The following is a 14,931-nucleotide window of genomic DNA, read 5'->3' as shown; positions in this document are numbered from 1 at the left end:
ATCTGGAGTATTGTGTCCAGTTTTGGGGCCCCCACTACAGAAAGCATGTGGCCAAATTGGGGAGAGTCCAGCAGAGGGCAGCGGAAATGATTAGGGGGTGGGGCACATGACTGATGAGGAGAGGCTGAGGGAACTGGGGTTATTTAGTCTGCAGAAGAGAAGAGTGAGGGAGGATTTGATAGCCTTCAACTACCTGAAGGGGGGTTCCAAAGAGGATGGAGCTCAGCTGTTCTCAGTAGTGGCAGATGACAGAACAAGGAGCAATGGTCTCAAGTTGCAGTGGGGGAGGTCTAGGTTGGATATTAGGAAAAACTATTTCACTAGGAGGATGGTGAAGCACTGGAATGGGTTACCTACGACGGTGGTGGAATCTCCATCCTTACAAGTTTTTAAAGCCCAGCTTGACAAAGCCCTGGCTGGGATGATTTAGTTGGGGTTGGTCGTGCTTTGAGCAGGGGGTTGGACTAGATGACCTCCTGAGGTCTGTTCCAACCCTAATCTTCTATGATTCTAACAATAAGTTTAGGCTTGAAATTAGGTGAAGGTTTCCAACCATCAGAGCAGTGAAGTTGTGGAACAGCCTTCCAAGGGGAGTAGTGGGGCTAAAAAACCTAACTGGCTTCAAGACTGAGCTTGATAAGTTTATGGAGGGGATGGTATGATGGGACTGCCTACAATGGCGTGTAGCCGATCTGTGACTGCTAACAGCAAATATGTTCAATGACCGGTGACGGGACGCTAGATGGGGAGGGCTCTGAGTTACTACAGAGAATTCTTCCCCAGGAGTCTGGCTGGTGGGTCTTGCCCACATGCTCAGGGTCTAACTGATCACCACATTTGGAGTCGGGAAGGATTTTCCCCCAGGTCAGATTGGCAGAGACCCTGAGGATTTTTCACCTTCTTCTGCAGCATGGGGCACAGGTCACTTGTAGGTAGGGTGTTCAGACAGCAAATGTGAAAAATCGGGACGGGGGTGGGGGGTAATAGAAGCCTATATAAGAAAAAGACCCCAAAATCGGGACTGTCCCTATAAAATCAGGACATCTGGTCACCCTACTTGTAGGTGTAACTAGCGTAAACAGTGGATTCTCTGTAACATGTAATGTGAGGACTTCAGTAACTCAGCCAGAGGTTAGGGGGTTGTTCCAGGAGTAGGTGGGTGAGGGTCTGTGGCCTGCAATGTGCAGAAGGTCAGACTAGATGATCATGATGGTCCCTTCTGACCTTAAAGCCTATGAGTCTGTAGCAGGGATAGGCAACCTATGGCACGCGTGCCGAAGGCGGCACGTGAGCTGATTTTCAGTGGCACTGACACTGCCCGGTTCCTGGCCACTGGTCTGGGGGGCTCTGCATTTTAATTTAATTTTAAATGAAGCTTCTTAAACATTTTAAAAACCTTATTTACTTTACATACAACAATAGTTTAGTTATATGTTATAGACTTATAGAAAGAGACCTTCTAAAAACATTAACATGTATTACTGGCACGCGAAACCTTAAATCAGAGTGAATAAATGAAGACTCGGCACACCACTTCTGAAAGGTTGCCAACCCCTGGTCTATAGAAAGTCAATGTTTCCTTTGGCCATTTGCCCACAGCAGAGTCACAATACAAAGTGCCACAAATGGCTGGGATGATTTAGTTGGGAATTGGTCCTGCTTTGAGCAGGGGGTTGGACTAGCTGACCTCCTGAGGTCCCTTCCAACCCTGATATTCTATGATTCTATGAAATGTCTGTTTGCTCAGCAAACATGGCTCTCTGGGGATAGCAGGAGGCTGGGGGCAGGACTGAGGAGCCTCGGCCGAGCTGTGGGGGGGACGCCAGGATGATGACAGCAGACGTACATCAAACTGTTACTACGGGAACTTGGCCGTACTCCTCCACACATCAATAGTCACCTCGCGGCCCAGGCTCGGGGCTGGGCACCGCTTTGTTGCCGCTGCCTGGCTCACGATCACTGTGCACAATATAGGGGTGAAATTCAGCCCTGGCATAAGCGGCTGCAATCCCAGTGCCACCAGTGGAGTTGTGCCCAATTGCACCCGCCTGGAATCTGGCCCCATATCAGCTGTCAGCTCTGCTCTTCCACCCTCCTGGGGCTCCTCAGGGTCAGAGGCGTCCCAGAAGGGCCCAAGCAGCTGCAGAGTTCATGGATGGACAGGCCAAAGCCAGCCCCGCTCTGCTGATGCCCCAGGGCTAGCAGTGACAGCAGGGCAGCTGGAGTTCGGGGGAGGGCTGTGAAGGAGCATTGGGTTGATGGGGGAATGGAGAACAGGTGCCTCAACCCCAGGTTGGGAGAAGGGGCAGGGGAGCCAGAGAGTGGGTTGTACTCAGAGGGGGGAGCAGGCTGGGGAATGGGCGGCGGGCGTTGGGACGAGGGAAGGGCTGGAAGCAGCAGCAGAACTACTGGATTAAAAGCCATCTGGGGTTTGGAGCCAAGGCCCCTCTGGCTCATGTGGGATCAGAACCACGTGGCCTGAAGGGGCAGGGAAGCCTAGGGGAGACATGGCCAGAACGGTGCAGGATGGAGACAAACGACAGGAGAGACGCAGGAAGGGACCAGTGGAGTTTATTAGGGGACAGCGGCTCATTCCTGCACCAACCTCCCCCCTCCCGCTCCCAGTGCAGGGCGAGGTGCTTCCCCGCACCATGGACTGTGTCACTCCTGCTTCCTAGCACTCATCCCCCGGCTGGGTGCCGTAGACCTCGACCTCACACAGGGTGAGATACTCCGCCCTGCCCGGGATGGTGACAGTGACGTAGCGACCCTCCAGCCCGTTGCAGCAGATGGTGTTGAGAGATCCTGGTGCGGTGTCGGTGATGGTCCCGCAACTGCAAAAAGCAGAAGACAAGAGCGAGAGGCTGAGATTAGGGAGCAGAGGCGAGTTGGCAGCAGGACTGACGACCCTTTAACTCTGAGCCTGCAGAGGCCAAAGCACGGAGTGAATGACAGACTGTAAGAGACGGGGTGTGTCCCTGTTCCTGTCACAACCCAACTCCGACTAGAAATAAGGTTCACATTTCATCAGTCAAGGTCATTAACCGAGGGGGCAGATAACCGAGGGACATGGTGGATTCTTCTTCCCTTGGAGTCTTGATATCAAGACCGGACGTCAGTCTAAGGGCTCGTCTACACTGGCAAGTTTTGTCACCAAAAACTACCTTTTGGCGACAAAACAGCGATAGCGTACACACTGCAATGTGACTTTAAAAAACAAAAAAAAAAGCCCAGTTTTGGCGACAAAAAACTTCCACCCCTGTTAGATACTTTTGTCTTTTCCCCTCCGTTTATTGTCAACAAACAGCCAGTGTAGACACCACGCCTTTTTTTTTTTTTTATTGGCCTCCAGAAAGTGTCCCACAATTTCCATGCTGCCGCTCTGGTCAGCGGTTTGAACTCTGCTGTCCTGCAACCAACCTGCCCCTCCCCCTTGCAAGCCCCGGGAATTTTAAATCTCATTTCTTCCTTGCTGGCTTCCCAGATGAGCTTCCCAGGTGGCTTCCCAGGTGAGCGTGGCTGGCTATCGCACCAAACGCGCTCCCGCTTGGATCGCCGCGGAGCTGTTGGATCTGATCAGTATATGGGGAGAGGAGTCTGTTCAGTCGCAGCTGCGGGTGACCCGTAGGAATCAGGACACATATGGGCAAATTTCTCGAGGCTTGTGCGAAAAGGGCTGTGATCGGGACACGCAGCAGAAGATAAAGGAGCTGAGGCAGGTGTACCACAAGGTGTGGGAGGCGAACCATTGCTCTGGTGCTGCACCTAAGACCTGCCGCTTCTATAAGGAGCTGAATGCTATCCTCGGTGGTGACCCCACCTCCATCGCCGATAGCCCCGTGGATACTTCGGAGGCAGCAGAAAGAGGGGGTAACCCGGAGGCTGAAATTCTAGATGAAGAAGAGGATGTGGTGCTCCCAGCGGGGTCGCCCAGTGGGGCAGGCAACCAGGAACTTTTCTCCACTCCAGAAGTGCTCAACGGGGAGAAGGAAACAGATGAGACGCTGGGTAAGTTGCTGTGGCTTGTGTAGGGAATCGAAAAGTGGGAGGCAGGTAGTGTTTTTTGTGAGCTGGACATTGCCCTGTGTAGCTAATCTGCATGGCTAAGCAGGGTGTTGATGGACATCGAGACCTGCAGGGAATCCTCCAGAGAGAGGCTCTGGAAAGTTTCCAAGAGGTACTTGTTAATCCTCTGCCGCCGATTCCAAGGGATTGTAGCCTTGTTAGTTCCCCCATTCTAGGAAACTGTCCCCTGCCATTTAGCAACCGCTGGAGCTGGGACCAAAGCGGCACATAGTGAGTTGCATATAGACCGGGGCGAAAGCCGCAAGCATGCAGTGGTTGTGCCCTGGTTTCCCTGGTTACCCGCAGCAGTGAGATGTCAGCCAGCAGTGACAAAGTGAAAAAATGTGGGATAATTTTAGAATGCGTTCCCTGCAAAGCTGCCCTGCAAGCCGTGACTGTTTTGTTCGTACGCACAAACACCTCCCCCCCACTCCCGACACTCACCGTGATTGGGGTGCTCGTGGACAGGGCCAGCTTCAGCTTTTTTGCCGCCCCAAGCAGCAAAGCGGGGGAAAAAAAAAAAAAGAGAAGGCCCCGATCGGCGGCACTTCGGTGGTAGCTCTACCGCCGCCACTTCATTCTTCGGCGGCAATTCGGCAGCAGGTCCTTCCCACAGAGAGGGACTGAGAGACCCGCTGCCGAATTGCCGCCGAAGACCCGGACATGCCACCCCTTTCCATTGGCCGCCCCAAGCACCTGCTTGCTGGGCTGGTGCCTGGAGCCGGCCCTGCTCGTGGAGCTGTGTGCCTGCCTAGAGTCTCCGAGAGAAAGTGATTTCTACTAGCAAAAGGCCCTTGTTACTGAAATGTTTCAGTCGTCTGCTGGAATGTAACAATCCCCCTTCTGTTCAGCACAGACCTTGAGGAACACACCACGCACCCCCGCGGACCGGCTTCGGCAGGTAAGGAAGAACCCTAAGTGCTGGGAAGCCAAAAGGCAGGACAGAAAAGAGAATGCTGCATTTGCTAGGCAAGCGACAGAGCGGATAATAAAAGTTACGGAGGATCAGACAGAGATGCTCAAGTCTTTGATACAGCTGCAGACTGAGCAGATCCGTGGTCGACCTCCACTGCAGCACATGCAGATACACAGTTCTGTGCCAACCCCACCCCCCTCCATGCCCACACATTCCTTTGCACTTCACAGCACTCCTGAGTTTCCCCATCACTCCACCCCCCTCACAGCTTGCACAATGATAGCTGGAGCTGCACACAGTTGTGAGGTTTTACCATTTTTAACAATAACTAAAGGCTAAGGTATTTAATGGTACAGCGTTTTTATTCTGTGCTCTACAGAAGCTTATAGCAACCAATTCACTCTCGGGAACAGGCTTCTAAAGCATTTTGTTGCATGGATCTTGGGCCCCAAAATTGTACATGGAAGCACCAGGGAAGCAACTTCAAAGCAGACATGTGTTACTGCCCCTCATTGTCCAAGTGGTTCCTCAAGGCCTCTCTGATGTTAATAGCAGCCCTCTGGGCTCCTCTGACAGCCCTAGCATCTGGCTGTTCAAAGTGTGCAGCCAAGCGCTCTGCCTCAGTGCACCACACCTGAGCAAACATTTCACCCTTAGAGTCACACAGATTATGCAACGTGCAGCACGCGGCTATGACCACGGGAATATTATCCTCGGTAAGGTCTAGCCTGCCATTGAGACACCTCCAGCGAGCTTTCAAACGGCCAAAGGCACATTCGACTACCATGCGGCACCTGCTCAGCCTGTTGTTAAAACGCTCCTTGCTGCTGTCCAGGTGCCCTGTGTAAGGTTTCATGAGCCAGGGCTGTAAGGGGTAAGCCGGGTCTCCCACGATTACTATGGGCATTTCCACATCCCCCACTGTGATCTCGTGGTCTGGAAAGAAAGTCCCCGCCGGCAGCTTTCTGTACAGGCCACTGTTCCTGAAGATGAGTGCGTCATGCACCTTTCCAGACCAGCCTGCACTGAGGTCCGTGAAACGCTCTCAGTGATCCACAAGCGCCTGCAACACCATGGAGAAGTATCCCTTCCTATTGCTGTACTCAGAGGCAAGGTGGTCTGACGCTAAAATTGGAAGGTGTGTGCCATCAATCGCCCCGCCACAGTTAGGGAAACCTACCTCTGCAAAGCCATCCACTATGTCATGCTCATTTCCCAGAGTCACAGTCCTCCGCAGCAGGATGCGATTTATTGCCCTGCACACGTGGAGTAATACAGCTCCAACAGTGGACTTTCCTACTCCAAATTGATTTGCAACTGACTGGTAGCAGTCTGGATTCGCCAGCTTCCACAGAGCGATTGCAACACGCCTCTCTACCGAAAGGGCAGCTCTCAATCTGGTGTCCTTGCGCCACAGGTCGGGGGACAGCTCAGCACATAGCTCCAGGAACGTTGCTTTACACATCCTAAAGTTCTGTACCCACTGGTCTTCATCCCACAGCTGCATGACAATGCGATTCCAGCAATCAGGGCTTGTTTCCCTAGCCCAAAAGCGACGGTCCACCGTATGCAGCTGCTCTGTGAATGCACAAAGCACTGCTAAGTAGCTGCTGTCTGTATCCCACTCGGGTGCCTGCGATTCATTCTCTGTCAGTAACTTTGCGAGTAACTCTGCGAGTAACTGTGCTGCCATGCGCGATGTCCTCACGACAGCTAACAGCACATAGGAGAGAAGTGCGGGATCCATCTTCTCTCACTGCAGATGCTGGTGCGCACTACAAAACAATGACAGTTGGAAAAACGGCGCGAAAGGAAGCCAGAAACCATTGGAGGGCTGGGACACAAAGCGGTGCATGACGGTACATTTTGCATGTCCCAGGATGCGCCGCGCTCTGTTTCCGCATTCCCACAACACCTAGCGACAGATGGTGTCGCCAGGCACTGTGGGATATATACCCACAGTCCATTGCTCTCGCTGTCGACAATGGTGCCCCGAATGTGGACATGATCTGTTGACAGAGGGAGCAAATGGAGACACACTTTGGCAACTTTGTTTTTGTCGATTTTTCCTTGTCGACATTGGTTTCATCCACAAAACCTGCCAGTGTAGACAAGCCCTAAAAGATACACGGCAGCTCACAGAGAAATTGTGGGCTCAGTGCAGAATCACTGCGTGAGGTGTTCTGGCCTATGTGATACTGCAGGTCCCTTCAGGCCTTAGAAATCGATGGATCCTAGGAAAATCAGTTCCTGTTGCCTTGGATAAGATGATTCTACACGAGGAGCAGCTGCAAGGGCAGAGAGAACACACAGGGGCCTGGAGAGAGATTGACTCTACCCTGGATTGCCCTGCAGGTGACCTGCGGTTCCCTTCCATCCAGGAACTCGGACCACCACTGGCACCCGCAGCCTCAGGCAGCTCCCAGGTTAAGACAGAGGTGAAAGTAAGCTGGTATGCCCCGGTATGGCGTATCAGCAAGAGCCAGTGCACCATACCGGGGTGGATCGGCTTCTCCTGGTGGCAATTTAAAGGGCCCGGGGCTCCTGCCGCAGCTACCGCCCGGGGCCCTTTAAATCGTAACCCCGGAGCCCTGGGGTAGCGGCGGCGGGGCTCCGGCGGCTATTTAAAGGATCCGGGGCTGCGGCAGCCACTACCGTCCTGGACCTTAAAATAGCCGCTGGAGCCCCGCCGTCGCTACCTCAGGGCTCCTGCAGCAGGGCTCTGGGGACGGTAGCAGCAGCTGGAGCCCCAGGCCCTTTAAATCACCGCCCGAGCCCCCGGCTGCCGCTGCTACCCCGGGGCTCCGGCAGCGGGGCTCGGGTGGCGATTTAAAGGGCCAGGGGCTCCCACTGCCGCTACCCTTTAAAGCTCCGCCAGAGCCCAGGGTAGCGGCAGCAGCCGGGAGCCCCCTCCCACGGTGATTTAAAGGGCCCAGGGCTCCACTGCAGTAGCGGCAGCTGGAGTCCCAGGCCCTTTAAATCACCCCCGGGGCTCCCAGCTGCCTCTGCAGCTGGTAGCTCTGGCGGTGATTTAAAGGGCCTGGGGCTCCCAGCTACTGCTACCACAGCCCCAGGCCCAGGCCCTTTAAATCCTGATTTAAAGCTCCCAGGAATTTAAAGGCCCCGCCTCTTCTGGTAGAGACCACGCCCCCTGCTAAGGACTCTGGAGTATGGGTAAGTCCTTTAAGTTACTTGCACCCCTGGGTTAAGAGACCACGCCCTGGCCTCGGCTGGCAATGAGACCCAACCCCCGTGTCTGAGCTGAGAGGAGTCATTTCACTCCAGAGAAAGGGGAAGCAACTCACATGGGGTTGTGCTTGCCATGGTCAGCCAAGGAGTCTCCCACGCGGATCTGGGCTCCCCTGATTCTCTCCCCACAGCATTCGTCTTCCCTGTTCTTCACGATCACCGCGGAGACAGACTGACGACTGCCCAAGTCCACGTTCCACCACGACTCTGTGTCTAACTGGGTATGGCTGCAGGAGTCTTGTACCCACTTCCCATCGCGTTTTCCATCCACGGCCTTTCCAGCCACGGCTTTTCCATTCCCGTCGTTATCGACGTACGTGGAGGACTGCGTGGCCGGGCGCCCCAGCGCCAAGTTCCGAGCTGGAATCAGAGGGCGAGAAGAGGGGAGGTGGGACGTGCCCATCGCTGGGGGGCTCTAGACACCCTTTGTCCCACATGGAGTCAGAGCCGCTTCCCAGCAGTGACACAAACCAGTCACTGCATGAGAGCCAGGTTCATAGTGGGAGCCATGGCCCCAGGGGATGGGAGTGACAGCAGGTCTGTGCTGGGATCTCAGCCCAGACAGAACTGCTTTCAGCCCCTCTTGTCCCATATCCAGCTGGAGCTGCTCCCCAAGGCAGGGATGGGGCAGGATGTTCAGATGGAGCCTCCCCCGTCTGCCCCTGCCAGCTGGAGCCCCTGCCCAGGTCAGTGGTGGGAAGGGAAGAGTGTTCCAGGGTTTCTGCTGTCTTACAAGGCAAAGGTTGGGGCAGAAGGGAATGGGGTATAAAATAAAAGAACATTGTGCCAGCTCCTTACCCCCTGGTGGTGGGGTGCAGCCCTGAGACACCCCAGTCCCTGCAAGGATCCCGATCATCATCAACAGTCGCCAGAGAAACTCCATCCTTGCACTGTCAGCATAGGAGATCACGTGAATGTTTTAATCAGAATAAAGTACATCCATAGCAAGTTTCAGATGAGCACCTCACACACGCCGGATGGTCCTCATTTTAGAGAGGGAAACTGAGGCACAGGGAGCCAGCAACTTGTAGCAAGTAAGGGGCTGACTTGTGACTAGAACCATGGTTCATTGGTCTATTCCCCTCCTCTGCCCACTAGACCATCCTACTGTGTTTATGACAATGTCTTCTGATTAGTTTCCACTGGTCTTTTGGGGACAAAAGGTGGCTTTATCCAGTGAACCTGTCTCAGGGTGACTAGATCCTTTAATATAGGTCCTTATCCATCCATCAGTCAGGCTTTGTATGCCAATCTAATTATGGCATGGTCCGTTTCAGCTCATCCAAAAATCATTAAAAGTTAGAATTGAGAAATTTTATCAAATTATTTCTAGTTTCTCTGGAAATTCACCTGTTAGTAGAATCACGGGTACCCAAGTTAAGGTTGAGAGCACATATCGGTCATTTAGGTAAAGTACATTACAGAGCTGTTGTAATGATCCAAAAAACAAACCTTAAAAACCAAAGAAATTCACAGCTAGGGTTAAATATAAAAAAGATACAAACACGTTAAGGTGTGAAAATACACAGTTAAGGCACCCAAACAACCTTAACTCTACCCAGTAGTTGTCCCGGGAGGAAAAAAAAAATCTAATGTGTCTTTAACAAATCAGTTTAATGTTATCTGAGTTCCTCCCCACTAAAATGCCTTAATCATAAGCGTGTGGGGTTTGCATGGTGCCACGGCAGGGAAGAATTAAGATATCTGCTGACAAAGAACATTTCTGTAATAAAGAATAACAGGAAAAAGGTATAATAATCATATACTAGACTATTCAAATGTAACCCAGGCACAAGATTGCAGTGAGTTTTAACTGTATGGAAGTTATGACAGGGCAAAGTTAAAGTTGTTTAGGTGACCTTAACATATCTGGATTTCTTTTAAGTTTAATAGTAATTGTGAATTTCCTGAGTTTATGATGCTTGATTTCCGGATAATAGCATCATCCCTGTAATGTGGTTTACCCTGCATTACTGATACACTCTCCCAACTGCAACTCTAATGTAGTGTCTGGCTGGAATTTTAATTGTTTTTTTAAATAAAAAGTGTCGTACATGAAGTGACGAAGAGGGAATTGTCTGTAATATTTCTATGAATGAGATGCGGGGCAGTGACTGACTCGACTAGGGACTGTTACCCAATGGGCATAAAAGGGTTAAAAAGCTGCTCTTGGGGCAGAGCAGGAGACGTGAGGTGCTGGGTCACTAGCTATCTCTGGGGTGGTGTGAATGTGTCATTAAGGGACTGGCTGAAACCCACCCAGATCAATGGAGGATCTGGAAAGACAATGGAAACCCCCAAGGACTGAACAGTTGGCACCTATCCACAGGGCCCTCCAGCAGGTGGCAGGGGTGGAGGAGAGACGGGGGCCATGGGAAAGAGGCGGGCAGGGGCCGTCTCTCCTCCACCCCATGGCACTGGGGTGAATTGCACCCTCACCGAATTGCTAGCTTGGTGCACGTCCTCTGGGAAGAGTTGACATTAGGAGGATCATGTCCTCGCTTGGCTGAAAGGGAAGGCAGGTACAAAAGCTACTGACCAGCTGGGGAAAAGGTGAAGAGGGACTCTCCAGCTCACCTGGGCAGCTCAGTCACCGATTTTGTGAGATAGGCAGAAACTTCAGTTCGCTTCCAGGTGGTTCAACAGCTACAGCCTTGTTCTCCGCTATTGCCACGGTCTGTGGGCGACTGAGCTTGGGAAGGGAAATCCAGCTGCTTTTATTCAGTTCCCGATGGGCGGTTCGGCATCTGGTTATTAGTTTACAAGCTGACATGGACCAATGAGGATGTGACCTGTGCTTCTAATGAAGAGTCAAGTTTGCCCCCTCTGTATGTAACCCTTCTACCTTGTGATTATCCGTACAATAAGGGCCGGGTTCAAATATATCTAATGCCTTGTATATCTTGCCAAACTAAATCCAGTTAAACCCCCAGAAATCTGGGAAAACTAAACACACCCCCTTGACAAACAACTACCTCTGCTTAATCCTCCAGACACCTGGGAAAACTAAACACACCCACTTGACAAACAACTTAATCTGCTTGATCCCCCAGACACCCAAGAATACTGAATGTGACCTTTGGGTTGGCTAGAGTTTACTTCATTGCCCTTATCCAGTGTCTAAAAAACCCAACTCCCATAGAGACCCAGAATTCAGTCTCGAAGGATTTTCAGCAAGGATTGCACAGGGTCAAAAAGAACAAAAGGAATGAACTAACTTCTTAAGTACCAACTTTACAAAATCTTATGATAAAGAAACATAATAAACAACAACTACAACTTAATTTCTACAGCATAACATGGCGACTTTATAATCCATTTCCATAATATTGACAGTTCTATGTAACCCTTCTGCCCGTCTGAGTTAATAATAATAAAAATAATAATAATATATGGAGATATACCTATCTCATAGAACTGGAAGGGACCCTGAAAGGTCATTGAATCCAGCCCCTGCCTTCACTAGCAGGACCAAGTACTGATTTTGCCCCAGATCCTCAAGTGGCCCCCTCAAGGATTGAATTCACAACCCTGGGTTTAGCAGGCCAATGCTCTAACCACTGAGCTATCCAGGCCCCCCCGCTTTTTCTTTTCTTTTTATAACAAACATATTTTTGGCCGCAGGGCCTGTAGTACCACACCTCCCCCTGCCAGCAGTGGCTGCCCTTCTTGATTCGCACTTCCCTCCTCCACCCATGCTGCAGGGGGAAGCGAACCTCCTCCGCTATGGCGATCCGTCTGCGCGGGACTTCGCCCTTTGCTGACGCACTGAGCGGGGCGGCCGGAGCCTCCAGGCAGCTGTCCTCAGCCATTTCTTCCTCCTCCTCCTCCTCCAGACAGGCGGCTGGGGACTCCGGCTCCAGCGGGGGGCTGTGCTCCAGAGACTCCGATTCCTCCTCCCCTGGGTTGCCCCTGTCCTGCAGGTCTAAGCTGCTGTCTTGCAGGACGGTCTCCCCCAGGACAGGCAGCGAGTCGGGGCTGACGAAGAGCGAGGAGGGGGCCTGGCTGTCGTCCGGCAGCAGGCTGAAGGAGCTGGAGTTGTTCAGGGAGGGGCTTTCGAAGCAGTCGAGGGTCGAGATGTCCGGGGAAGATTTGTCATTCACCAGCTGGGAGTTGTCCATCTCATAGAGATCTCCGGTCCCTGGGTCTCTAGCCAGCGACTCGAAGGGCTCCAGAGGCTCTTCGCTCAGGAAAAGAAGGTCTGCCAGGGGACCAGCAATGGCAGAGGCGTCGCCCAGGCAGCTCCCAGCGGTGTCCGGGGACAAGATGGAAGCTTCCTGACTTCCTTGGCAGCAACAAGGGCCGGGTTCAATATCTAGGGGTTCCGTTTCAATAACACAATGCAAAACCAGCTCAAGCCCCCACCCAGTGACCTGGGACAATTACATACTACCCCCCGGGCGCCTCTAAGAGGCAATACTTCCCCTCTCGCAAGCACAGAGTCTGAGTGTAGCAAAATCCTTTTAATAAAGGAGGGAAACAATGCGGCATTATGTTGGGGAAACACCACAAACAGGATGCATAACACAAACCATGAGCAAAAGACCTACCCCCAAATAAGTTTGGCAGTGTCCTTTTCCCCTCAGGGTCTTAAGTCCAGCAACCCAAAAAATCACCCAAAGTCCCAAAAGTCCAACACCCCAAAAGTCTCTTGAGTCCAGCAACCCAAAAATCACCCAAAAGTCCAACAACCCAAAAGTCTCTGTCCCTGGTCAGTGCAGCCCCAGAGTTCAAAAGTTTATCTGCAGAGTTTTACCTCCCAGCCTGAATGGAAATGGGGGGAGGCACGGGGGTGTTAAGGGGCACCTTACGTGGTCCAAGGCCGACTGCCCCACCTCTCCATGGGGTTCTGCTGCAGCCTTCACCGCGAGCCACTCCGCTGCACCAGCCATTCCGCAAACTGCTCTGCTCCACCAGCTGCTCCACTCCACTCCACCAGCCGTCCCAGTCGTTCTCTGCTCTGCCAGCCACTCAGCAATATATCTTCAGGCCCCCCCACTACTTAACACAGCACTCAGTGATTTCTGCTCTTAGTGATTTTAGCTCTTTAGCAATTTCAGCATGTAGTAAGGGAGTCTCAGTGCTTGTGCGCCATTGGCCCAAAATGAATTCAGCTCCTTGGCCTGTAACTAGACCCCTAAGTGAATCAAAATTAGCTCTGATATGCCACAGTGGAGAGAGAAGGAGGTACAATTGGTGTTTCAGGCCCTGAAAAGGGGGCCCATACCACCAAGTACAAATGCCTATCCCCAACCTCTCTCAGTTCACTGGGTTTTGGAACCCATGTCCCTTGTCTAGTGAGTGCTACTTAGTTGATGGCGAGTCCCTATGTCATAAAACGGTTCCACTGTCCTTGATTCAGATAATCAGGGTAACAACACTTTATTCTTCCTGCCCCAATAACAGAGAAACTGGGGATCCCACAGCAGCCAAAGTGACCATTTGGGCTGCTGTGGGCTCATGCTAGATGGGGTGGGTGTGCCTATGCAAACAAGATCAGTCCCTGAGGTTCTTTTCCACAACTCGCCACAATTCACCACCAGATGTCAGGGTAGAGCTCATCCTGACTCTGCTTACATATGTATGTTTCTGGTGATTCCATTTCCCTCTGCCACTGTTCTCCCATGAACAGTTCCTGTCATAGCATTATCCTCCATAATGGCAAGTATGGCATCATCTATCTTCCCAATTTGGTGTTTGACAGGCTTTATCGCCTCCACTCGACTTTCGCATCGTGTGGCACTCAGTGGTTTCAATGTCAGAGAGGATGTTCCCAGATGTTGCTTCAAAATTTGCCATTGATGAGTTGATGCAGAGAAAAATACATAGATTTAAAAATTTTAAATATGGAGATATACCTATCTCATAGAACTGGAAGGGACCTTGAAAGGTCATTGAGTCCAGCCCCCTGCCTTCACTAGCAGGATCAGGTACTGATTTTTGCCCCGATCCCTAAGTGGCCCTCTCAAGGATTGAACTCACAATCCTGGGTTTAGCAGGCCAATGCTCAAACCACTAAGCTATCCCTCCTCCCAATGCTTTGAATTACATTAAAAAAATGCAGCAGCCTCACTAGAAGCTGATGCTGCATCACTGACCACCAAGGTCAATGAATGAGAACTGCATGGGACAAAAAAAGCTCGAGGGTTTAACTCTCAGATCCGTGTCTGCACTCCTCTGTTCTATCTTCTCATGTTGGCACCATTATTGTAGCCCTGACCTCTCATGTCAGCTATCACAATTCCCGTATCTTCCACCTTTTTAAGAAGCACATTTGTCATACCAGCTCCTGTAGTATCATCAATGTCAATAAATTCTAGAAAATGCTCTCTGACAGTCACCATTGCAGGGACATTTTCACTAGGTTCTGTTGTTACAAAACGCACCAAAAATTACTAAGAGCTGAAAGCACTGAGTGCTGTGGGGGGGCCTGAAGATATATTGCTGAGCGGCTGGTGGAGCAGAGCAGTTTGCGGGATGGCTGGAGCAGCTCACGGGATGGCTGGTGGAGTGGAGCAGCTGGAGTGGAGCACGTTCGCGGGACGGCTGGTGGAGTGGAGCAGCTGGCGGAGCAGAGCAGTTCGTGGAGCGGCTCTGCGCGTACTTCTAACCCTTCCTGTAACAGTTGCCAGTGGAGAACGCAGCTTCTCCAAGCTGATGTTAATAAAAACACATCTACGCTCCACAGTGACACAGGAGAG

At 51.8% G+C, this 14,931-nt stretch overlaps 1 protein-coding gene and 1 pseudogene across 1 annotated transcript; both read right to left on the bottom strand.

The window, feature by feature from the left end:
• Positions 1-2,674: 2,674 nt before the first annotated feature.
• On the bottom strand, positions 2,675-8,633 carry LOC112119624 (fucolectin-5-like). Its single transcript, XM_029913408.1, has 2 exons — positions 8,287-8,633; positions 2,675-2,834 (listed from the first exon to the last, which is right to left on the bottom strand). The coding sequence occupies exons 1-2, from the start codon at positions 8,631-8,633 to the stop codon at positions 2,675-2,677; spliced, it is 507 nt and encodes a 168-aa protein (XP_029769268.1).
• A 391-nt stretch (positions 8,634-9,024) lies between these two features.
• On the bottom strand, positions 9,025-13,122 carry LOC112119622 (annotated as a pseudogene).
• Positions 13,123-14,931: the final 1,809 nt, after the last annotated feature.

Source organism: Terrapene carolina, unplaced genomic scaffold (genome assembly GCF_002925995.2).
Source record: "Terrapene carolina triunguis isolate 2854851 unplaced genomic scaffold, T_m_triunguis-2.0 Scaffold58, whole genome shotgun sequence".
NCBI classification, from domain to species: domain Eukaryota; kingdom Metazoa; phylum Chordata; order Testudines; family Emydidae; genus Terrapene; species Terrapene triunguis.
The sequence above is the reverse complement of the archived record's forward strand: the minus strand, read 5'-3'. Positions and strand labels throughout refer to the sequence as shown.

What these genes read in the sequence shown, in the direction of transcription:
- LOC112119624 (XM_029913408.1), bottom strand. Translation starts at nt 8,633, where the DNA reads ATGGGCACGTCCCACCTCCCCTCTTCTCGCCCTCTGATTCCAGCTCGG. An exon ending in CATGGCAAGCACAACCCCAT is followed by an intron (nt 2,835 to 8,286) that starts GTGAGTTGCTTC and finishes TGCTTTTTGCAG; the next exon opens with TTGCGGGACCATCACCGACA.